The 24,840-nt window shown below is 44.3% G+C and overlaps 1 protein-coding gene across 1 annotated transcript in view; it reads left to right on the top strand.

Annotated features, from left to right (window-relative positions):
* Positions 1-2,500: 2,500 nt before the first annotated feature.
* Positions 2,501-24,840, top strand: part of ISY1 (ISY1 splicing factor homolog) — a 35,688-nt gene continuing 13,348 nt past the window's right edge. Inside the window, exons 1-7 of the mRNA XM_010354704.2 lie at positions 2,501-2,912; positions 4,697-4,719; positions 5,291-5,342; positions 6,929-6,994; positions 7,168-7,210; positions 18,377-18,489; positions 23,785-23,902. Of these exons, the coding sequence (XP_010353006.1) occupies positions 2,910-2,912; positions 4,697-4,719; positions 5,291-5,342; positions 6,929-6,994; positions 7,168-7,210; positions 18,377-18,489; positions 23,785-23,902 (418 nt within the window). The 5' untranslated portion in view covers positions 2,501-2,909. The remainder of the gene's footprint in view (positions 2,913-4,696; positions 4,720-5,290; positions 5,343-6,928; positions 6,995-7,167; positions 7,211-18,376; positions 18,490-23,784; positions 23,903-24,840) is intronic.

The following is a 24,840-nucleotide window of genomic DNA, read 5'->3' as shown; positions in this document are numbered from 1 at the left end:
AAAGTCCTGCCTGAAGCTGGAAAAAATCTTTTTAATATGTTTTTTTCACCCAATTTGTTGTATGACATTATCCCACTTAAAACACATGAACTAATAAAACCAGATTTTTTTTCACCTGTGTATTTGCTGTTCAGGAATGTAGGCTCAATGTTGTCTCACATCAGCATCTGTATGTGAGATTTTCTAATTTTTGTAACCTGATGTAAATCATAGCAGCTTTGCTGGCCAAATCCAGCCTGCTGGTCAGAAGTTTACAACTGCTGCTTTAGGATTAGTGATGTGATCCAATGACGGATCATAGTTGGGATTGGAATCCCAGATGTCTAAACTGTCTCAAATGGTAAGTAGGCATCAACCAGTCAGTCAAGTGGCAGGGGGATAAAGGAAGGGGTGCTACAGGGAAAAGAAGCAGCACAAACAAAGGCAAGATCAGTGGGAGCAGAGAAAAGAAGGCCATTTAGCAGACTGGCAAGATAGTTCTGACTCCTATTTGTTGCAACCCTAAAGAATTTTACATAAATCTTCACATAACTAAATATTTAAGTGGGCTGGAGGCAAGGCCTTATTCTCATCCACCCAATGATGTCACCAAACACTAAATCTTGTCTCCTGAGCTCTTAAGTGGCTGACAGTTGATATTACCTTTTGTCTGACATCCAGCAGGATGTATTTTCTCCAGCATTGCAAGCAGGTCTCAAGACTCATTCTGACTAGGTCAGCTTGGGTCTTAAGTCCACCAGTCACTACGCCTAAGGAGATGGGATGGATGTAATAGCTTAATCTAGCGCTTGATCCATACTTAAAGCTGGGGATGCAGTTCCCTTCCCGACAACCAGAGGGCTCCCCAAATGGAACTGAGATAAGTGAGTAGGGGGAGCGGATGCTAGGACAACATAGGTAACACCTTTTGAATCCTGTTAATATGTGATCTCTGCATCCTAGAGTCAGGGACTTAATGAATAAAGGTAGTATGGACATGTTGAGAAGGTCTCATTTGAGTGAGGAATGGCCCTGCTTGTTTGAGATCAGATATTTAAGGTAAAAGTTAAGCTGCTTGAACAAAAGACCCCGGGCAGAGGCCTTAACAAGACATGTTTTTATTTTTCTCATTTTACAGAGCTCAGTGTTCCAGAGCTGGGAGCGGGGGACTCTGGCATCTTCACAATACTTTCATTTCTGAATTCAGGTTGGCTGATCCCATGGACACCTCTCAGTCAGCAGAGAAAGGAAAAGGGCAAGGGATGTGTACTTTTGTCATGGCTTCATCTATGACGCACATCCCTTTGACTCGATTCTCACCAACCATTATAAATCATAAACCAGACAGGTGAGAGGATGGGGTCTGTAGTGGGGCGGTCATATGCCCACTTAAAACTTGTCACATTTCAGGCATGAGATTCTGGTGACTAAGTACTTTTCCTGTCCTGTCTGATCCCGAACCACATGTCAGCTGCTTCTCTCTTTGGCTTGTGCCTGCTGGCTGCTGCTAGGATGCCCATCACTAGTTAGGTCCCGTGGTGGAGGGAGTCCCTACAGCTGAGGCACCATGCTTGAAAGGGGAAAGTGGCTGTAACTGAATTTGCTGCGGGCCCTCACCTGAATTCCCCACCACAGCTCCCCTCACTGCTGACACCATGCGGGACTAACCATCAGAACGTCTCCTACCAGGGACCTCTCCTGTCTTCCTGGTCCTTGTCTAAGGATCCTCTGGTCCCAGAAATGTTCTCAGGACACAGTGACAGCACTTCTCCAACCACCCTCCTCCCCTAAGTGGCACTTTTTGCCTGGAACTTAAATTTTTATTTTAAAAGAGGATGACCTCAAGCATCGTCCAGCTCTGAAAGGCCCCGCGATTCCAGCAGACGAGCCAGAAATGGCCTTAAGAATTGACACGGAAACGTGAAGGAGTTTACGAAGCCCGGCCAGCTCCAACTCCTGCAGGACGCACACTCCAGCTCACACTACGGGAGCTGTCCGGGCCGTAGATCCCTCGTCGCAGTCAGAGATGACGTCCAGTAATTTTCAAAAGCGGATATTTGCTCTCACAGAAGAACCAAGAAGGAAGCCGGTGGGATTAGAGTAGCAGCGATAACTCAGCCTTCCACAAAACGGCGCCCAGCGCCTGCTCCCGCACTACCGATAGTGAACGCAAGACATTTCGCACCGCCTGTTTCGAGAGCTAAGACCCGCCGCCCAGGCTGAGTCCGAAAACCTACAGTCTCTCTGCACAAGCCCGATCCCAGGTCTGCGTGTGATGGTGCCGCGTGCTGGCGCTATCGGAAGACCGCCTGCCGGAGCGCGCCGGAATTTTCTCTCCCAATCTCCGGCTGGATCTCCCTTTCACTTCCGGTCCTCCCTTTCACTTCCGGTCCCTTTCTTTTACGTTTCCGACAAAACAAGAGGCTCTGTGGGCGGTTAGAATCTTCAGTTCCTGCGAGCGTCGGCTTCGTCTGGGCACGTCCCGTACTTCCGTTCACTTCCGGTCCCTTTCTTTTACGTTTCCGACAAACCATCAGGCTCTGTGGACAGTTAGAATCTTTAGTTCCTGCCAGGCGCGGTGGCTCACGCCTGTAATCCCAGCTCTCAGGGAGGCAGAGGCGGGAGGATAGCTTGAGCCCAGGAGTTCGAGACCTGCCTGGGTAATATAGCGAGACCCCGTTCTCCACAAAAAGGAAGAAAAAACAAGCAAACAAAAAAAGGAATCTTCAGTTCCTGTGAGCGTCGGTTTGGTCTGGGCACGTCCAGTACTCCCTTTCACTTCCGGTCCCTTTCTTTTGCGTTTCCGACAAAACATCAGTGTCTGTGGGCAGTTAGAATCTTCAGTTCCTGTGAGCGTCGGCATCTTCTGGGCCTGTGGAGTTTCTTGGACAGGGGCCGCGGGGCTCCAGGACGGCGCGCTTAGCGACACCATGGTGAGTAGGGTGAGGGGGCGAGTGGATGGGCGGGCAGGCCGAGGGGGCGCCCGGTCCCTCTGGGGCGCTCATGGCGTAGGGGCTCAGGCGTGCAATGCTGAGGGCTTCAGGTTCTTTGGTGTAACGAGGGGATTCTCTTCCTGCCTCGTTTAGCTGTCGCAAATTGAAAAACTGGAAACTAGGGAGCCGCGTTATCGTCCTGGACAGTGTCTTAATCCCGATGAAGCTCTTTCACCTGAGGGAAACAGACACAGAGAAGCGCTAGGGCCCGCTCCGAGTTACGGTGCATAGTGTGGGCCGGCTGTTTGTCCCTAAATGCCACAGAGAAGATTAAAAGCAGTTGTGACTCTATGTTTCTGGGATTATTTCATTTATGTCCGTTCTCAGTCTGCTCCATAATACACACATCACGAGGGTAGGGGGTCTTTTCATTATTGCTTCCTTAATGTCTCACACAGAGTCATTGTAGATGTTCAATAACTATTGAAGAAATGAATGGCATAGACAGGAAGTGTTCTATGAGGGTGTGCTCTCTGTGGTCTGGCGTCATTTGTTGTTTCTTCATTTCTGCAAGAAGCATTTACGACGTGTAAATATAAGAATGCACGTAGTGCCGGTACAAAAATGTTGATTGGTTACTGTAATATCGGCTACTGTATTATTTTCATTAAGTGAAGCCCCTGTAAGAAACACGGGGCGTCATGGTTAGGTTATATGAGATATATTGGAAGCCACTGTAGATTGAGGAGCACAAGATTCCAAGAAAAAGAGAGAAACCAGAGGAATAGAAGTAGCCGTTTCGCGGGAGTCTGAGGCAGGAGAATGGCGTGAACCCAAGAGGCAGAGTTTGCAGTGAGCCGAGATCGCGCCGCTGCACTCCAGCCTGGGCGATAGAGCGAGACTCCATCTCAGAAAAAAAAAAAAAAAAAAAGAAGAGGTAGCCATTTCTGTGAGAAGGTATGTCCCAAATTACTGCGGTTGCGCCTGTCTACGAAGCATTTGCCAAGTTTGTTTCTGTCAGTTGAAGGGGAGAGTCTCAAAGGAGATTTAAATTGAATTCAATTTTGCTGAGTGTCTATAAACTGCATGCTTGTTGTATTTATCTCATGAAGACATCGTGACACCTCTGTGAGATGAGGTATGCACTCTATTGTAACGATGGGGAAACTTGAGTTATAGAGAGACTACTTCTCAGAGATGGTAAGTGGAAGAACTGGGAATGTAAGTCCCTGACTTAGTCGGGACTCTTTCTACCTAGACTACCACCCAGAAAACTCGGTCTCTGTCAGACACTGTGTTCAGGGATAATTGAGTTGACATTTAGTGTGACAGTACTTACATAAAGCTTACTTTATGAAAGGCAGTCTTCAGACTTATTTTCCCCAAATATCACTGGCAGGGAACAGGCAATTGTGATGCTGGGTGTTAAGTGCCATGGTAAGTATAATCCTTGATAGAGGACACCAGCCTAACTGGGAAGAAGGGGTCACAGAATAATGTTCTGGGTGGTCATGACACAAGTAAAATTTGAAGGAAGAATAATGTGAGTTAGCCACATACAAGGTGTTAGGGTCAGTGGAGGAGTAAAGATTCTAAGTAGAGGGAGGCGCAGCCTTGGTCACAGGATTTGGACATATTTGATTTTTGTTTATTGTTGTTCATATAGTAGTTCAAGTGGTTTGCTTGTGACTGTATTCTTGTAAAACTTTTCACTAAAAAGTAAATGGCAAGAAAAAAATATATTTTAAACATGGGCATTTTTCTTCTCTTTTCTCTCTTTCCAGGCCCGAAATGCAGAAAAGGCCATGTAAGTATCAACTTGGTTTTGGCTGTAAATTTTTTGTAACTTAATAACCACCATGTAACTCTTTTTGTATTTCTTCTTTTTGGTATTTGAGCCTTTTGAGAAGCTGTTTCTTTCTTTATATATGTTAAAAATAGCATTCCTGTTTTTGCCCGTTTGTTTTTTCCATTAATGTGTTTTCTCACAGTTTCTAGAACTTACACTGGATGTACATTTGTTCACCTGTGGTTGGTGCAGGAGTTGTGAGAGTGACAGCTAGAGAACACCAGGATGTTAGCCTTTTAACACCTGGATGTATTGCTCGTCACAGTGGTCTGATAAGTAGGTTTTCCCACAGTCCTTATGTGTAGTGTAAGTAAAATATATTCTTGGGTGTTCAGGAATACAAATTGCCTGTTAATCCCTACTCCTGAGAACAGGAAATCCCTAACTACTCTGTGGTTTCTTAATTGCTATGTATATATATATGAATGACATTAAATATGATCATAAGCAGATCTAACCCATCCAGGAACATGGGTAATGAGAAGTCTGTGTGAACAGGATCTAATGCAGTCTTTTATATCCCTGATAGGACGGCCTTAGCAAGATTTCGCCAGGCTCAGCTGGAAGAGGGAAAAGTGAAGGTTGGTGTAAATCTGCCTCATGAACTGTAAAGTATCAAGAATAAATGCAGTCTGGGCACAGTGGCTTATGCCTGTAATCCCAGTACTTTGGGAGGCTGAGGTGGGTGGATCACTTGAGTTTAGGAGTTTGAGACCAGTCTGGACAACATGGCAAAATCCCTTCTACAAAAAATACAAGATTAGCCTAGCCAGGCATGGTGGTGCCTGCCTGTAGTCCCAGCTACTGGGGAAGCTGAGGCAGGAGGATCGCTTGAATGCAGGAGTCTTACATTGCAGGGAGTCATGATCATGCCACTGCTTTTTCCAGCCTGGGTGACACAGTGAGAACCTGTCAAAACAAAAAGCTGGGTGCAGTGGCTCACGCCTGTAATCCCAGCATAGTAGAGGCTGACAGGTGGATCATTTGAGGTCAGGAGTTTGAGACCAGCCTGGCCAACATGGTGAAACCCCGTCTCTACTAAAAATACAAAAATTAGCTGGGCGTGGTGGCAGGCACCTGTAATCCCAGCTCTTGGGAGGCTGAGGCAGGAGAATCACTTGAACCCTGCAGACGGAGGTTGCAGTGAGCCGAGAGCGCACCGCTGCACTCCAGGTCAACAGATTCAAACTTCAGAATTTCCTATTTCTTATCTGTACCTGCTGACGCTCTTGAGAGTCTGTACACTTGAATACCTCCTCATAGCTGAGGCAGGGTGATGGATCTGCCTGCTTGTTTTTCAGTTTATTCTGTATTATGATGAGTGGGCCCCCCTCTTTTTTTTTTTTTTTTTTTTTTGAGATGGACTGTCACTCTGTCGCCCAGGCTGGAGTGCAGTGGCGTGATCTTGGCTCACTGCAACCTCTATCTCCCTGGTTCAAGCAATTCCCCTGCCTCAGCCTCCCAAGTAGCTGGAATTACAGGCACATACCACCACGCCCAGCTAATTTTTTTGTATTTTTAGTAGAGATGGGGTTTCACCATGTTGGCCAGACTGGTCTCAAACTCCAGGCCTCAGACAATCAGCCTGCCTCGACCTCCCAAAGTGGGGATAACAGGGATGAGCCACCGTGCCCGGCCTGATGATTGGGTCCTGTATTACTCCAGCTCTAATACTGAATAATGGGAACTTAGGAACTGGAGTAAGTTGTGGAGAACAGCTGTAAGCTAAAACCAGTAAATGATTTCATCTCTTAGAGACTCAGCCAAATTAGAGATAATATATACCATTCTTTGGATTTTTTTTTTTTAATTTTATATGCACATGTATATGTATACACCCATATTTATGTATGTATGTTTTAAACACTGATAGACATTGTTTCTTAAGGTACTATAAATATGCCATGAAATAGCTATAACCTAGTTTAGCTGTCTCTCTATTGCAGGACAGTTAAGTTCTTTTCAGTACTAAATACAATGCAATGAACGTTTTTCCTAAGGAGAGTTTGCAGAATGAGGTTTAAGGCTTAATGAGAATCATCTGGAATGAAAACTTCAAATGTATTTAGGCCATTAGATGATTTAGGCTTAAGGCCTGAATCAGTTGTGAATGCTGTATGAAACTTGTAAATAGTATAATGGAAATGTGTTATTTTTTTCTCCTTAGGAACGAAGACCCTTTCTGGCCTCAGAATGTACTGAGCTGCCCAAAGCTGAGAAGTGGAGACGACAGGTATGTTCTGGTAAATCTGATTTCAGTAGAAGTAACAAGTCTCTCATTTCTTCTTACTATCTAAATGACTGTTAAACCAAAAGTCTAAGTATTTTTAAATACTAATTTTGAATTATAGTTTTTCTATACTTTCTAACATATTCAAAACTCATTAAAATGTATTTTTTTAATAGATCATTGGAGAGATCTCTAAAAAAGTGGCTCAGATTCAGAATGGTAAGCAAACTTGTTCCTTTAAAGTGCTTGATTCTCAAATCCACAGTTAGACTTGAGGACTTCAGCACTCCTCTCACAATAATCAGTAGAACAAGTAGATAGTAAATGAGTAAGGACATAGAAGAGCCAATCAATACGATCAGTCAGTTTGAAAGTAGTTGAAAGTTGTAGAATACTCTACCTCACAACACTGTACCTAACAAAAAAGAATACATGGTTTTTTTGTTTTTTTTTGTGTTTTTTTTTTTTGAGACAGAGTCTCAGTCTGTCGCCCAGGCTGGAATGCAGTGGTACGATCTCGGCTCAGTTCAAGCTCCGCCTCCTGGGTTCATGCCATTCTCTTGCCTCAGCCTCCCGAATAGCTGGGACTATAGGCGCCTGCCACCATGCCCGGCTAATTTTTTTGTACTTTTAGTAGAGATAGGGTTTCACTGCCTTAGCCAGGATGGTCTCGATCTCCTGACCTCGTGATTCGCCTGCCTCGGCCTCCCAAAGTGCTGGGATTACAGGCATGAGCCACGACGCCTGGCCTAATACATGGTCTTTTTTAAGAGCACATGGAACGTTCACCAAAATAAAACATATTCTGGGCTGCAGAACAAATGTTAACAAATTTAAAATATTTGAGGGCGGGTGCAGTAGCTCAGGCCTATAATCCCAGCACTTTGGAAGGCCAAGGAGGGAGGATCACCTGAGGGCAGGAGTTTGAGACCAGCCTGACCAACATGGAGAAATGCCATCTCTACTGAAAATACAAAATTAGCTGGGCGTGGTTGTGCATGCCTGTAATCCCAGCTACTTGGGAGGCTGAGGCAGGAGAGTCACTTGAACCTGGTGGGCAGAGGTTACAGTGAACCGAGATCACACCGTTGCACTCTGGCCTCGGCAACAAGAGTGAAACTCCATCTCAAAAAAAAAAAATGAAATTACACAAAGTATTTTCTCTGATTATAACAATAGATTCATATCTGAAAAATTCCTAAATATTTGGAAATTAAACAACACACTTTTAAATAATTCATGTGTCTGAGAGGAAACAGCAAAGAAATTAGAAGATATTTTGAATTTAATTAGAGTGAAAACATAATGTCAAAATTTAGGAGATGAAAAAATTTATGGGATATAGTGCTTCATTAAAAGTGTATAGCACTGGCCTGGTGCAGTGGCTCACGCCTATAATCCCAGCAGTTTGGAAGGCCGAGGTGGGTGGATCACGAGGTCAGGAGATAAGAGACTATCCTGGCCAACATGGTGAAACCCTGTTTCTACTAAAAATACAAAAATTAGCTGGGTGTGGTGGCATGTGCCTGTAATCCCAGCTACTCGGGAGGCTGAAGCAGGAGAATTGCTTGAATCCAGGAAGTGGAGGTTGTAGTGAGCCAAGATCGTGCCAATGCACTCCAGGAATCCATCTCAAAACAAACACACAAAAAATATATAGCACTGAAATAATGGAAAATTACGGAAGTTTTCAAATCAGTGATCTAAGCTTCTACCCTACGAAATTAGAAAAGAAGAGGCCGGGCACGATGGCTGAAGCGTGTAATACCAGCACTTTGGGAGGCCGAGACGGGCGGATCACGAGGTCAGGAGATCGAGACCATCCTGGCTAACATGGTGAAACCCCGTCTCTACTAAAAAATACAAAAAATTAGCCGGGCGAGGTGGCAGTCACCTGTAGTCCCAGCTACTCGGGAGGCTGAGGCAGAAGAATGATGTGAACCCGGGAGGCAGAGCTTGCAGTGATCTGAGATCCGGCCACAGCACTCCAGCCTGGGCAGCAGAGCGAGACTCCGTCTCAAAAAAAAAAAAAAAAGAAAAGATCAATAAAATTGATAAACTTCTAAACTTCTAGTCAACTTCTAAACTTCTAGTCAGACTGACCAAGAAAAAATATACACAAATTAAGAATATTAGGAACCAAATTGGGAATATTACTATAGACTCTGTAGACATTAAAAGGATAATAAGGAAATATTACAGACAATTTTATGCCCATAAATTTGACAACTTAGATGAAATAGGTCAATTCCTTAAATTCCTCATAAGACACAAACTGCCAAAGCTCATTTAAGAGAAGTGGTTCTTTTTTTTTTTTTTTGGAGACAGAGTCTCGCTCTCTGTCACCCAGGCTGGAGTGCAGTGGCGAATTCTCGGCTCACTGCAACCTCCACCTCTCTGGGTTCAAGCAGTTTCTCCAGCCTCAGCCTCCCGAGTAGCTGGGATTACAGGCACCCTCCATCATACCTGGCTAATTTTTGTAATTTTTTAGTAGAGACAGGGTTTCACCATGTTGGACAGGCTGGTCTTGAATTCCTGACCTCAGGTAATACACCCTCCTCAGCCTTCCAAAGAGCTAGGATTACAGGTGTGAGCCACTGTGCTTGGCCGAGAAGTAGTTCATTTTTTTGTTGTGGTTTTGTTTTGAGACGGAGTCTCGCTCTGTTGCCCAGGCTGGAGTGCAGTGGCATGATCTTGGCTCACCGCAACCTCTGCCTCCTGAGTAGCTGGGATACAGGCGCCTGCCACCACGCCCAGCTAATTTTTTATGTGTGGTTTTTTTTTTTGTTTTTTTTTTTGAGACGGAGTCTTGCTCTGCTGCCCAGGCTGGAGTGCTGTGGCCGGATCTCAGCTCACTGCAAGCTCCGCCTCCGGGGTTCATGCCATTCTCCTGCCTCAGCCTCCCAAGTAGCTGGGACTACAGGCGCCCGCCACCACCCCCGGCTAATTTTTTGTATTTTTTAGTAGAGACGGGGTTTCGCCATGTTAGCCAGGATGGTCTCGATCTCCTGACCTCGTGATCCGCCTGTCTCAGCCTCCCAAAGTGCTGGGATTACAGGCTTGAGCCACCACGCCCGGCTTTTTTGTGTTTTTAGTAGAACGGGGTTTCATCATGTTAGCCAGGGTGGTCTCGATCTCCTGACCTCATGATCTACCTGCCTCAGCCTCCCAAAGTGCTGGGATTACAGGCGTGAGCCACCGCACCTGGCCCTGAAGAAATTTTTGATTGTTACAACTGGAAGAGTGCTACTGGCATATAGTGGGTAGAGGCCAGGGATGTGTTAAGCTTCCTACAGTGTCAATAATTCCACTGTTTAGAGACACAGTTCAAGAAGAAATGGTAAACCTGAGTAGTCCTGTATCTGTTAAAGAAATCGAGGCTGGGCACCATGGCTCACACCTATAACCGCAGCACTTTGGGAAGCCGAGGTGGGTGGATCACCTGAGGTTAGGAGTTCAAGACCAGGCTGGCCAACATGGTAAAACACCATCTCTACGAAAAATACAAGAAGTAGCCAGGCATGGTGACATGTGCCTGTAATCCCAGCTACTTGGGAGGCTGTGGCAGGAGAATCACTTTAACCCAGGAGACAGAGGTTGCAGTGAGCCAAGATTGGGTCACTGCACTCCAGCCCGGGTGACAGAGTGACAGTCCATCTCAAAAAAAAAAAATAGAAAAAAGATGGAAAGAAATTGAATTCATTTCTAAATAATTTTCTACAAAGAAAATTCCAGGCCCAGATGGGTTCACTGGTCAGTTCTACTAAATATTTAAGGAAGAAATAATACCAACTCTACATAGTTTCCTCAAGAAAATGGAAGAAGAGGGAACACTTTTCAACTCATTTTACGAATTTTAGTATTAGTATCATTAAAATTCATTTTATAAATATTTATTATCAGTACTACCCTCATGCTAAAATCAGAAAAAGATGTGGGAAATAACTACTGACCAATATTTCCTATGAATATAGACAAAATCTTTAATGAAATATTAGCATATCAAACCTAGCAATGTATAAAAAGGATAATACATCACAACTAAGGATTTATTCTGGAAAACCATAGTAGATTCAACATTCAAAAATAAGTTAATTCACTATGTCATTCTAAAGAAGGAAAACTGTATGATGCTCTAAGTAGATGCAGAAAAAGTATTTGACAAAATTAGACATTTATTCGTGGTAAGAACTCAGCAAACTGGGAATAAAAGGAAACTTTTTACCTTGATAAAGCACTTTTTTTTTTCCTTTTTTTTTTCTGCGATAGTGTTTTGTTCTTGTCGCCCATGCTGGAGCGCAGTGGTGTAATCCCAGCTCAACGTAACCTCCGCCTCTCAGGTTCGATTGATTGTCCTGCCTCAGCCTCCCGAGTAGCTGGGAATACAGGCGCCAGCCACCACGCCTAGCTAATTTTTGTATTTTCAGGAGAGACAGGGTTTCACCATGTTGTCAAGGCTGGTCTCGAATTCCCAACCTCAGGTGATCCATCCACCTTGGCCTCCCTAAGTGCTGGGATTATAGGCATGAGCCACCACACCAGGCCCGGTACTAAACTTCTAATAAGAAACCCATAGTCTAAACTATTTAATGGTGAAGGATTCAAGTAATAAGGTAAAGACATCCATTCTCACCACTATATTCAGCATGATACTGGAAATCCTAGCCGGTGCAGTAAAGTTAGAAAAGGAAATAAAAGGCATAAAGATTAGAAAGTAATAAGTAAAACTGTCTTTATTGTGATGTAGAAAATCTTACATAATTTTCTTTGTTATTTGAGATGGAGTCTCGCTCTGTCACCCAGGCTGGAGTGTAGTGGCGTAGTCTCAGCTCACTGCAACCTCTGCCCCCTGGGTTCAAATGATTCTCCTGCCTCAGCCTCCTTAGTAGCTGGGCCTACAGGCATGTGCCACAATGCCTGGCTCATTTTTGTATTTTTAGTAGAGACGGCGTTTCGCCATGTTGGCCAGCCTGGTCTCAAACTCCCAACCTCAGGTGATCTGCCTGCCTCTGCCTCTCAAAGTACTGGGATTATAGGCATGAGCCACCACGCCCAGCCTAAAATCCTACATAATTTTGTATGTAGAAAATCCCAAGGAACCTACAGAAAGAATTCTAAAATGGATAAGTGAGTTTATCAAGTTCACAGAAAAGAAGTTCAATATACGGAATTTTATATATATATACACATATACACACACACACACACACATATATATATAATTTTTTTTTTTTTCTGAGACAGAGTCTTGCTCTGTCGCCCACGCTGGAGTGCAGTGGCCCAGTCTTGGCTCACTGCAACCTCTGCCTCCCAGGTTCAAGCTATTCTGCCTCAGCCTCTCGAGTAACTGGGACTACAGGCATCCACCACCACACCTGGCTGATTTTTGTATTTTTAGTAGAGACAGGGTTTCACCATGTTGGCTAGGCTGGTCTGGAACTTCTGGACTCAATTGATCTGCCTGCTTCAGCCTCCCAAAGTGCTGGGATTACAGGTGTGAGCCACCATGCTCAGCTTCAAAGTTATATTTTTATATACTAACATTGAACAGCTGGAAATACAACATTTTTTAAAAGTGCTATTTACAAAAGCACCAAAACACAAGAAATAACTTAGGTATAAATCTTTTTTTAAAATTATTATTATTATTTTTTTGAGACGGAGTCTCACTCTGTCCCCCAGGCTGGAGTGCAGCTCACTGTGAGCTCTACCTCCCAGGTTCACGCCATTCTCCTGCCTCAGCATCTCGAGTAGCTGGGACTACAGGTGCCCGCCACCACGCCCAGCTAATTTTTTGTATTTATAATAGAGACGAGGTTTCACCGTGTTAGCCAGGATGGTCTGGATCTCCTGACCTTGTGATCCACCTGCCTCGGCCTCCCAAAGTGCTGGGATTACAGGTATGAGCCACCGCACCTGGCCATACTTAGGTATAAATCTAACAAAATACAGTCAGGATCTGTATGCTGAAAACTAGGATGCAATGATTAAAGAAACCAAAGAAGACCTGAATGAATGGAGAAATATATTGTGCTCTTGTATGGGAAGACTTAACACAGTAAAGATGTTGATTCTTTCTTCAAATATATCACAATCAAAATTCTAACAGGATTTTTTGTTTACATTGATATTCTGTGTCTGAAATTTAATTGGAAAGGCGAACTACAATAGCCAAAACAATTTTGAAAAGGAACAAAATTGGAGCATTCGTTCCACCTGATTTCAAGATGTAATAGAAAGCTCCAGCTTCCAGGTAATGTGGTATTGGTGAAAGGATAGGGCACATAGACCAAGGAAACAGAATTAGAAGTCCAGTAGAAGTCCAGAAATAGAGCCACACATAAATGGTCAGTTGACCTTTTTATTTATTTATTTTTTTTTAATAGAGACAGAGCCTTTCTCTGTCACCCAGGCTGGAGTACAGTGGTGCAATCATAGCTCACTGCAGCATCCACCTCCTGGGCTCAAGTGATCCTTTTGCCTCAACCTCTCATGTAGCTGAGACTGCAGATGCATGCCACTATGCCTGGCTAATTTTTTTCTTTCTTTTTTTTTTTTTGAGATGGAGTCTTGCTCTGTTGCCCAGGCTGGAGTGCAGTGGCACGATCTCTGCCTCCAGGGTTTAAGCGATTCTCCTGCCTCAGCCTCCCGAGTAGCTGGGACTACAAGTGCATGCCACCATGCATGGCTGATTTTTTTGTGTGTATATATATATATATATATATATATATATTTTTTTTTTTTTTTTTTTTTTTTTTTTAGTGGAGACGGGGTTTCACTGTGTTAGCCAGGATGGTCTCCACCTCCTGACCTGATCTGCACACCTTGGCCTCCCAAAGTGTTAGGATTACAGGCGTGAGCTGCTGTGGCTGGCATGCCTGGCTAATTTTTTTGTTTTGAGATGGAGTTTCGTTCTTGTTGCCCAGGCTGGAGTGCAGTGGCGTCATCTCAGCTCACGGCAACCTCCACCTCCTGGGTTCAAGTGATTCTCCTGCCTCAGCCTCCCAAGTAGCTGGGATTACAGGCTTGCATCACCATGCCCAGCTAATTGTTTGTATTTTTAGTAGAGATAGGGTTTCTCCATGTTTGTCAGACTGGTCCTGAACTGCCAACCTCAAGTGATCTGCCCGCCTCGGCCTACCAGAGTGCTGGGATTACAGGTGTGAGCCACTGCGCCCAGCCCTGCCTGGCTAATTTTTGAATTTTTGTAAAGATGGGCTCTTGTTGCCCAGGCTGGACTTGAGCAGTCTTCCCATCTGTGTCTCCCAAAGTGTTGGGATTACAGGCATGAGCCACTATGTCTGGCTTGGTCAATTGACTTTTGACAAAGTTATGAAAACAATTCAGTGGAGAAAGGGATGACAAATAACTCTTAAAAATTCATCAGTAAGAAAATATAATTTATGGCAGGGCGTGGTGGCTCACACCTGTAATCCCAGCACTTTGGGAGGCCGAGGCGGGTGGATCACAAGGTCAGGAGATTGAAACCATCCTGGCTAACACTGGGAAACCCCGTCTCTACTGAAAATACAAAAAAAATTAGCCAGACTTGGTGGCGGGCGCCTGTAGTCCCAGCTACTCGGGAAGCTGAGGTGGGAAGTGGCGTGATCTCAGGAGGCGGAGCTTGCAGTGAGCAGAGATCGTGCCACTGCACTCCAGCCTGGGTGGCAGAGTGAGACTCCATCTCAAAAAAAAAAAAGAAAAAAGAAAATATAATTTGTTTTAAGAAGTGGGCAAAATTTTGAACAGATACTTTACCAAAGAAAATATGTAGGCTCGGCACAGTGGCTCACACCTGTAATCCCAACACTTTGGGAGGCCAAGATGGGCGGATCACTTGAGGCCAGGAGTTTAAGACTAGCCTGGCCAAGATGGCAAAACCCCGTCTCTACTAAAAATACAAAAATTAGCTGGATGTGGTGACTCACCTCTGTAATCCCAACTACTTGGGAGGCTGAGGTATGAGGATAGCTTGAACCTGAGAGGCAGAAGGTTGCAGTGAGCTGAGATTGTACCACTGCACTCCAGCCTGGGCAACAGAGCGAGACTGTCTCAAAAAAAAAAAAAAAAAAAAAATGTAGAGGCAAATGAGCATCTTTTCATGTATTTAACATAATAGTCATAAAGGAAATGCAGGTTAAAACAACAGTGAGATACTATACACTTAGTAGAATGACTTAAAGAAATAGTGACGGCCGGGCGCCGTGGCTCAAGCCTGTAATCCCAGCACTTTGGGAGGCCGAGACGGGCGGATCACGAGGTCAGGAGATCGAGACCATCCTGGCTAACATGGTGAAACCCCGTCTCTACTAAAAAAATACAAAAAACTAGCCGGGCGTGGTGGCGGGCGCCTGTAGTCCCAGCTACTCGGGAGGCTGAGGCAGGAGAATGGCGTAAACCCGGGAGGCGGAGCTTGCAGTGAGCTGAGATCCAGCCACTGCACTCCAGCCTGGGTGACAGAGCGAGACTCCGTCTCAAAAAAAAAAAGAAATAGTGACAATGCCAAGTGCTGGTGAGTATGTGAAGTAATGAACTCACATGCACTGCTAGTGAGGAGGCAAAATGGAACAGCTACTTTAAAATGGGGTTTGGTGGTTTCTTATAAAGTTAAACATACACTTAACCTATGATCCAGCAATTCCATTCCTAGGTATTTCTCCAAGAGAAATGTAATCCTTTTCTGTTACACAAAAACTCATACATAGTGTTTGTAGTAGTCCCCAAACTGGAAGCAACCCAAAGATCCTTCTGGTGAATGGATAAACAAACTGAGGTGTGTCTATACAATAAAATAATACTCAGTAGTAAAAACAAACATATAGACTAGGCACTGTGGCTCATGCCTATAATCCCCAGCACTTTGGGAGACCAAGGTGGGAGGATCGCTTTGAGCCCAGGAGTTGGGGACCAGCCTGGGCAACATAGTAAGGCCTCATCTTTGTAAATGATAATAATAATCAAAGTAAATAAATAAAATTGAAACATATGGATGAATCTCAAAAGCATGCTTTTGAGCATAATGCTGAGTGAAAGATACAAAACTCAAAATGCTGTGTAGTTTGTGATCCCATTTATATGATGTTCTGGAAGAGCAAAATTATAGGAACAAAATACATTATGTTTACTGGTGGCCAAAAGTTGGGTAAGGGGAGGGGGTAACTATAGTGGCACATAAGGGAATGTTTTGGGGCGATGGAACTTTCTGTGTCTTAATTGTGGTGATGATTACATGATTATATGCATTTGTGAAAACTCATATAATTATGTACCAAAAAGTAATGTTTTATATGTAGATTTTGGAAAGTCAATAAAAAAACATAAAACATGTGATTCTTGTTTTCTCCAAGATGCCTTGGCTTTGCTTTGGGAGAGGCTTCTGGAATCCTCTCCCTTTGCTTTGGTTGAGGACCTCAGATGATTGGGCAGATGATTGGGCTGCTTTGAGTTCTCTGTGTCTTTAGCACTGGAAAGTCTCACCATGGTGGTGGCAGATCTTTTTCTTTCCTAACAGAACAGAACATGGGAGTGGGAGGTTCTAAAATGTATTTTTTTTTTAAATTATTTATTTATTTATTTATTTTGAGACAGTCTTGCCCTGTCACCCAGGCTGGAGTGCAGTGGTGTGATCTTGGCTCAATGCAACCTCTGTCTCCCAGGCTCAAGCAATTCTCCTGCCTCAAGCTTCCTGAGTAGCTGGGATTACAAGCTGTGCACCACCACTACCGGCTAATTGTTGTATTTTTAGTAGAAACAAGGACGCCCCATGTTAGCCAAGGCTGGTCTCGAACTCCTGACCTCAAGTGATCTATCCTCCTGTGCCTCCCAGAAGGCTGGGATTACAAGTGTGAGCTACCGCACCCAGTTACAGTGTATTCTTTTTACTTGACTTTTTTTTTTTTTTGAGTCAAGGTCTCACTCTGTCACCCAGGCTGGAGTGCAGTGGTGCTATCACAGCTCACTGTAGTCTCCACCTCCTGGGCTCAAGCGATTCTCCCACCTCAGTCTCCCAAGTAGCTGGAACCACAGGCATGTGCCACCACAGCCAGTAAATTTTTCGTATTTTTGGTGGAGATGGGATTTCACTATTTGCCCAGGCTGGCTTGAACTCCTGAGCTCAAGCAGTCCACCCACCTCGGCTTCCCAGAGTGCTGGGATTACAGGCTTGAGCCACTGCACCCGGCCTGTTTGACTTTTTTTTTTTTTTGAGATGGAGTCTTGCTCGTCGCCTAGGCTGGAGTGCAATGGCATGATCTCGGCTCACTGCAAGCCTCACCTCCCAGGTTCACACCATTCTCCTATCTCAGCCTCCCGAGTAGCTGCGACTACAGGCACCCGCCACCACGCCCTACTAATTTTTTGTATTTTTAGCAGACAGGGTTTCATTGTGTTAGCCAGGATGATCTCGATCTCCTGACCTTGTGATCCGCCTGCCTCGGCCTCCCAAAGTGCTGGGATTACAGGCTTGAGCCACCGCGCCTGGCCTGTTTGACTTTTTTTTAAAAAATGGACTTTATCCAGGCAAAAATTACATATAATAAAATTCCTCCATTTTTAATGTAGAGTTGGATGAATTACAGCAGATTTTTATACCCATGAAAGCCACCACGTCCACAAGCAGTATCCATCACTCCTAGAAGTCCTCTCATGCCCATCTTCTAGAGCATCGGTCTTAGCTGTAACCCAGGTGTAAGAGCCCTTCTGGACTTGCTGTTGTCATCCACCATTACCTCATAAAGGCCTTGCTGTGTCTCCACTGTGTGCAAATTGTCCCTTCCAACAGTTATATGATGTTTCATTTCAACCTATTAGGGTTCATTAATCATTTTCCCACCTTCTCTATGGTGTGATGCCCCAGCTGCACCGCAGTGAAATGTGTTGTGCACATCCCTTTCAATTAATCCCTTAGGCTTAATTCTTAGCCCTATAGTCCTTGCCAGAAATTTTTCCCATATAGCAATACATTGCTTTCCTGAAAAGGCTAAAACATCATAGAATGCTGCCAGCCCTGGGTGCCCATCCCAGCCTCGTTGTGTCTTTGCTGGCCTTGGTTGCTGTTTCCCCCTCTCTCTTAAGAGCTTGTTATTTCAGTAACTGTATAAATGGAACTGCCGGGTTGTTTCAGGTTAGTTTGTATTTTTTTGGTTGCTAGTGAGGATGAAATTATTTTCAAGGATTTTTTTTTTTTCTTACGCTAGTGGAAACTCTTTATAATTCTTGTCCTTTCATTTTATTTGGGTGATTTTTCTTATCAATTTAGATAACTATTTTTATGTAGTATACCTTTGTAGGTGTTGACATTGATTTTAAGGGTATGATATTGAGTGTGAGTGTTGGAGGTGTTGACGATTTTTATGGAATTACCTTGTTAACCTTTTTGTTTTCTAGCTGGTTTAGGTGAATTTCGAATTCGTGACCTGAATGATGAAATTAACAAGCTGCTAAGGGAGAAAGGACACTGGGAGGTCCGGATAAAGGAGCTGGGCGGTCCTGATTATGGAGTGAGTACATGGCAGCCCTGGTGGCAGGTCCCATCTAGTTTTCCACCCCTAGCAGTTCCCAGCCTATTCCTGCCATGGTAGTCCCTTGATACAGGAAACCTGTGAACAGGTGGGTAGGATGATGCTGGAAGACTTCACAGCACATGCATCACAGCAGACAGGGCATCTGTATGTACTAGCCAGAAGCCCTTATGTAAGCTGCTTCATCTCTGGGCCTTGTGTTTAAAATGACCATGAGCCCGGGTGCGGTAGCTCACTCCTATAATCCCAGCACTTTGGGAGGCCGAGGTGGGCAGATCACTGGAGGTCAGGAGTTCAAGAGCAGCCTGGCCAATACGGCAAAAGCCCATCTCTTCTAAAAATACAAAAATTAGCTGTGTGTGGTGGTGCGTGCCTGTAATCCCAGCTACTTTGGAGGCTGAGGCTGAGGCAGGAGAATCACTCGAACCTGGAAGACATAGGTTGCAGTGAGCCAAGATCGCCATTGCACTCCAGCCTGGGCGACAGAGTAAGATTCCTTCCCCCACCTACAAAAAAGAAAAAGAAAGAAAAGACTATGGTCCTTCACTGGGTGCAGTGGCTCACACCTGTAATCCTAGCACTTTGGGAGGCTGAGTCAGGACGACCACTTGAGCACCGGAGTTTGAGACCAGCCTAGGCAACGCTGTGGGACCCTGAATCTACAAAATATTTAAACATTAGCTAGGCATGGTAGCAGATGCTTATAGTCCCAGAAGGATGAGGTGGGAGGGTCGCTTGAGCCTGGGAGGTGGAGGCTGCAGTGAGCTGTCATCATGCCACTCACCTCAGCCTGGGTGCCAGAGCAAGATGCTGTCTGAAAAAAAAAAAAAAAAAAGATAAAATAACAATGGTTCCTCACATTATTTGAGCGCCTTAGGAACTGGAGACAGCCATTTGTTGGCTTTGTTATCTGAGAGCCATAGAGACACTCCATTCTGCCCTTTTTTTGGACTTCTGTAAGTGCAATACTCTAGAAACATAGCTTTCAAACTTTTAAGAACATGGCCTATTGTAAAACACACACACACACACACAATCACAAGCCAGCACACAACAGTGCTGAAAAAACAGTAGTATGGTATACTTTGATATTTTTTATTCTGTTCTATTTTGGTTTTTAAAAAATTGATGTTTGTGACCTGCTTAACTGATTTCATGACGCACTAATGGGTCTTGGTTTCGAAAACTCCTGCCCCAGAGCCTAATTATTTCACACTTTTGTGGTGAGACCTACCTCAGATCACTGGAAACAACAGTATCTAATCAATGGACTATAACATGTTATGTAAGAAACACATGCAGTTTTTCTACGTGTTGATCTTTTCACCTTTGAGAAAGTCTTAACACATAATCATAATTCTCACCCTAGTACATACAAATGGAGCATTCAGCCTTCCCACTGCAGAAGAGGAAAGACACTCCCATTTCTGAAACCCCTTTTGTGTCCGGGCACTGCACTAGGAGCCTTCTCTTCTCTTGGATGTCTTACCTAACTTCTTTTTTTCTTTTCATTTATTTTATTTTTGTTGTTTCTTATTTTTATATGCCAATCTTCTCTGTATCATTCTGATTTTAGTATATGTCCTGCCAGAGTGAGCACTTGCCTGACCTCTTCAGCAGTTGTGTGGTGGAGATTTTATTTTTCCTGTGAGGCTGCTTAAAAGCAGCTCATTAATCCACCTAGAAAAGTGGTCTCAGATGTATGAAAAAATTAATATGTGAAATGTTAAGTTCCACCACCCAAATTCAACATAAATTCAATATAAATATATAAAAATTAATATTTTTATATCTTTTCTTCCAGAGACTTTTAATACTTAATAATTTTTTTTTATTTTCTGCATATAAAAGTAATATATTATCACTAAGTTCAGAAAAGTACAAAGAAGCAGAACAACACTCAGTCACAATCCCATTACATAAGCGCAGCCACTTGAATATGCTCTTTATCTTTTTTTCCTTCCGTTGTTTTTGTGTGAATGTCATAATTGAAACCATACTCACTGTATGTCCAATTTTGGTTCTAGGTTTTGTTTTTCTTTTCAAAATGGTAGCTTCGATTATATAAACAAGTACATATTTTCGTGTAGAGAAAAAATATAAATATAAAAATTATAAAATATAAACAATACATATTAGTGTATACATTATAGAAATTCATTAATATTCTCACTACGTGCTTTATTCTCTAAACTGTATAAGGAATACACCTTCATGTCAGATAATCATATGATCGATAAGTATATTAAATTGCTTTATTTTAGTTTAGTTTTTTTTTTTTTTTTTTTTTGAGATGGAGTCTCGCCTCATCACCCAGGCTGGAGTGCAGTGGCGTGATCTTGGCTCACTGCAGCCTCCGCCTCCTGGGTTCAAGCAATTCTCATGCCCCAGGCTCCGGAGCAGCTGAGATTACAGGTGTGCGCCACCATGCCTGGCTAATTTTTGTATTTTAGTAGAGCTGGGGTTTGACCATGTTGGCCAGGCTGGTCTCGAACTCCTGATCTCTGGTGATCTGCCCACGTTGGTCTCCCAAAGTGCTGGAATTACAAGTGTGAGCCACTGCACCCAGCCTTTTAGTTTTTGAGACAGGATCTTACTCTGTTACCCCAAGCTGGAGTGCAGTGGCACGATCATGGCTCACTTCAGCCTTGACTCCAAGTGCAAGTGATCCTTTTACCTCAGCCTCCCGAGCAGCTGAGATGACAGGTGTGTGCCACCATGCTTAGCTAATTTCTTTTTTTTTTTTTTTTTTGAGACGGAGTCTTGCTCTGTTACCCAGGCTGGAGTGCAGGGGCGTGATTTCGGCTCACTGCAACCTCCCCCTCCTGGATTCAAACGATTCTCTTGCCTCAGCCTGCAGAGTAGCTGGGATTACAGGTGCCCACCACCACACCCAGCTAATTTTTGTATTTTTATTAGAGACAGTGTTTCACCATGTTGGCCAGGCTGGTCTCGATCTCCTGATCTCAGGTGATCCACCTGCCTTGGCCTCCCAAAGTGCTGGGATTGCAGGCATGAGCCACTGTGCCTGGCCATGCCCAGCTAATTTTTAAATTTTTTGTAGAAATGGTGTCCCATTATATTGCCTAGACTGGTCTCAAGCTCCTGGAGTTAGTCAGTCATCCTGCCTCAGCCTCCCAAAGTGCTGGGATTACAGGCGTGAGCAGCTGTGCTCAACCAAATTGTATAATTTTTAAAAATGTTTTTTAACTCAAAGAACATTGCAGAAATATACAGAACTTTTATATACCCTTTTTACAGATTTACCAGTATTTAACATTTTGCTTGTATTTGCTTTATTTTTGTGTACCTTGAGATTTAGTTTTTGTGAACCATTTGAAAGGTAGGTTAAAATACATCATGCTTCTTTACTCTTTAATATATGTGTATTTCCTAAGAAGAAGAATATTCTGTTATATAACCATGGTAGAGCTATCAAGTTTAAGAAATTTAACCTGGCTACAATAATTGAATCCATGTGGCATTTCATCAGTTTTCCCAATAATGTCCTTGGTAGCATTTCCCCTGCAGTACAGGACCTGGTCCAGGGTCACATACTACATGTAGTTGTCAAATCATTTTTTTTTTTTGAGACTCTCACTCTGTCGTCCAGGCTGCAGTGCAGTGGTGTGTGATCTCAGCTCACTGCAACCTCTGCCTCCCAGGTTCAAGTGATTCTTGTGCTCCAGCCTCCCAAGGAGCTGGGATTACAGATGTGCACCACCACACCTTGCTAATTTTTATATTTTTAGTAGAGATGGGGTTTTACCATGTTGGCCAGGCTGGTTTTGAACTCCTGACCTCAGGTAATCTGCCTGCCTTGGTGTCCCAAAGTGCTGGGATTACAGATGTGAGCCACCACACCCGGCAAATCATCAGTTTTAATAGATATAGATGTATCTTGTGGATGTATTTCATTTGTTTTCTACTGATTGTCATATAGGTTGTTGGTAATCTTTTTAAAGGTTTTGTCACTTAACATCGTGTTATTTTTATTTTATTTTATTTATTTATTTATTTATTTTGAGACAGAGTCTCGCTGTGTCACCCAGGCTGGAGTGCAGTGGCGCAATCTTGGCTCACTGCAAGCTCCGCCTCCTGGGTTCATACCATTCTCCTGCCTCAGCCTCCCAAGTAGCTGGGACCACAGGCACGCGCCACCACGCCCGGCTAATTTTTTATATTTATAGTAGAGACGGGGTTTCACTGTGTTAGCCAGGATGGTCTCGATCTCCTGACCTCGTGATCCACCTGCCTCAGCCTCCCAAAGTGCTAGGATTACAGGTGTGAGCCACCGCGCCTGGCCTATTTTTATTTTGTTTTTTTGAGACAGGGTCTTGCTCTGTCACCCGGGCTGGAATGCAGTGGCACGATACGCATATGTCACCATGCCTGGCTAGTTTTTGCATTTTTTTGTAGAGACAAGGTTTCACCACGTTGCCCAGGCTGGTCGTGAACTCCTGGCCTCAAGTGATCTTCCCGCCTCGGTCTCCCAGAGTGCTGGGATTACAGGTGTGAGCCACCATACCCAGCCCATAAGTGTTTTTTATTTATTTATTCTATATTTGAGACAGAGTCTCTCTCTGTTGCCTAGGCTGGAGTGCACTGGCATGATCTTGGCTCACTGCAATCTCCACCTCCCAGGTTCAAGCAGTTCTTCCTGCCCCAGCCTCCTGAGTAGCTGGGATTACAGGCATGTATCACCACACCTAGCTAATTTTTGTATAGTAGAGACAGGGTTTTGCCATGTTGCCCAGGCTGGTCTTGAACTCCTAAGCTGAAGTGATCCGCCTACCTTGGCCTCTCAAAGTGCTAGGATTACAGGTGTGAGCCACTACATCTGGCTCTTATCTTAAAATATATTTGCAAACATGGAAATAGTGGGTGTAAAGATAAGATTCGCCAGACGCAGTGGCCCATGCCTATAATCCCGGCACTTTGGGAGGCCGAGGCGGGTGGATCACTAGGTCAGGAGATCGAGACCATCCTGGCCAACATGGTAAAACCCTGTCTCTACTAAAAATACAAAAATTAGCCAGGCGTGGTGGCATGCACCTGTAATCCCAGCTACTCAGGAGGCTGAGACAGGAGAATTGCTTGAACCTGGGAGGCGGAGGTTGCAGCGAGATTGTGCTACTGCACTCCAGCCTGGGCAACAGAGCGAGACTCCACCTCAAATAAGTAAATGGGCAACAGAGCGAGACTCCACCTCAAATAAATAAATAAATAATAACTAACTAACAGATCCATTTTCTCTTTTTTCTTCCCAATAAGAAAGTTGGTCCTAAAATGCTGGATCATGAAGGAAAAGAAGTCCCAGGAAACCGAGGTTACAAGTACTTTGGAGCAGCAAAAGATTTGCCTGGTGTTAGAGAGCTGTTTGAAAAAGAACGTAAGTAACTAAGTTTGTGACAGTTTTAGCCTTTCGTTGGTAATAATCATAGGAGTAGATATGCTATATGCTAACTGCTCTTACTTTTTCTTAGTTGCATAACAGCCTTATAGTGTAGGAATTATTGTTCCCAGATTTCAACTGAGAATTCTTTTTTTTTTTTTTTTTTTTTTTTTTTTGAGACAGAGTCTCGCTTTGTCGCCCAGGCTGGAGTGCAGTGGCCGGATCTCAGCTCACTGCAAGCTTGCCTCCCGGGTTTACGCCATTCTCCCGCCTCAGCCTCCCGAGTAGCTGGGACTACAGGCGCCCGCCACGTCGCCCGGCTAGTTTTTTGTATTTTTTTAGTAGAGACGGGGTTTCACCGTGTTAGCCAGGATGGTCTCGATCTCCTGACCTCGTGATCCGCCCGTCTCGGCCTCCCAAAGTGCTGGGATTACAGGCTTGAGCCACCGCGCCCGGCCAAACTGAATTCTTTTTTTTTTTTTTTTTTGAGGCGGAGTCTCGCTCTGTCGCCCAGGCTGGAGTGCAGCGGCCGAATCTCAGTTCACTGCAAGCTTCGCCTCCCGGGTTTAAGCCATTCTCCTGCCTCAGCCTCCCGAGTAGCTGGGACTACAGGCGCCCGCCACCTCGCCCGGCTAGTTTTTTGTATTTTTTAGTAGACACGGGGTTTCACCGTGTTAGCCAGGATGGTCTCGATCTCCTGACCTCGTGATCCGCCCGTCACGGCCTCCCAAAGTGCTGGGATTACAGGCTTGAGCCACCGCGCCCGGCCTAGTTTTTTGTATTTTTAGTAGAGACGGGGTTTCGCCGTGTTAGCTAGGTTGGTCTCGATCTCCTGACCTCGTGATCCACCCGTCTCGGCCTCCCAAAGTGCTGGGATTACAGGCTTGAGCCACCGCGCCCGGCCTGAGAATTCTTAAGAACTAGGATGGAATCAT

Source organism: Rhinopithecus roxellana, chromosome 1 (genome assembly GCF_007565055.1).
Source record: "Rhinopithecus roxellana isolate Shanxi Qingling chromosome 1, ASM756505v1, whole genome shotgun sequence".
NCBI lineage: Eukaryota > Metazoa > Chordata > Mammalia > Primates > Cercopithecidae > Rhinopithecus > Rhinopithecus roxellana.
Note: the sequence above shows the minus strand (reverse complement) of the source record. Positions and strands in the feature narration are given on the sequence as shown.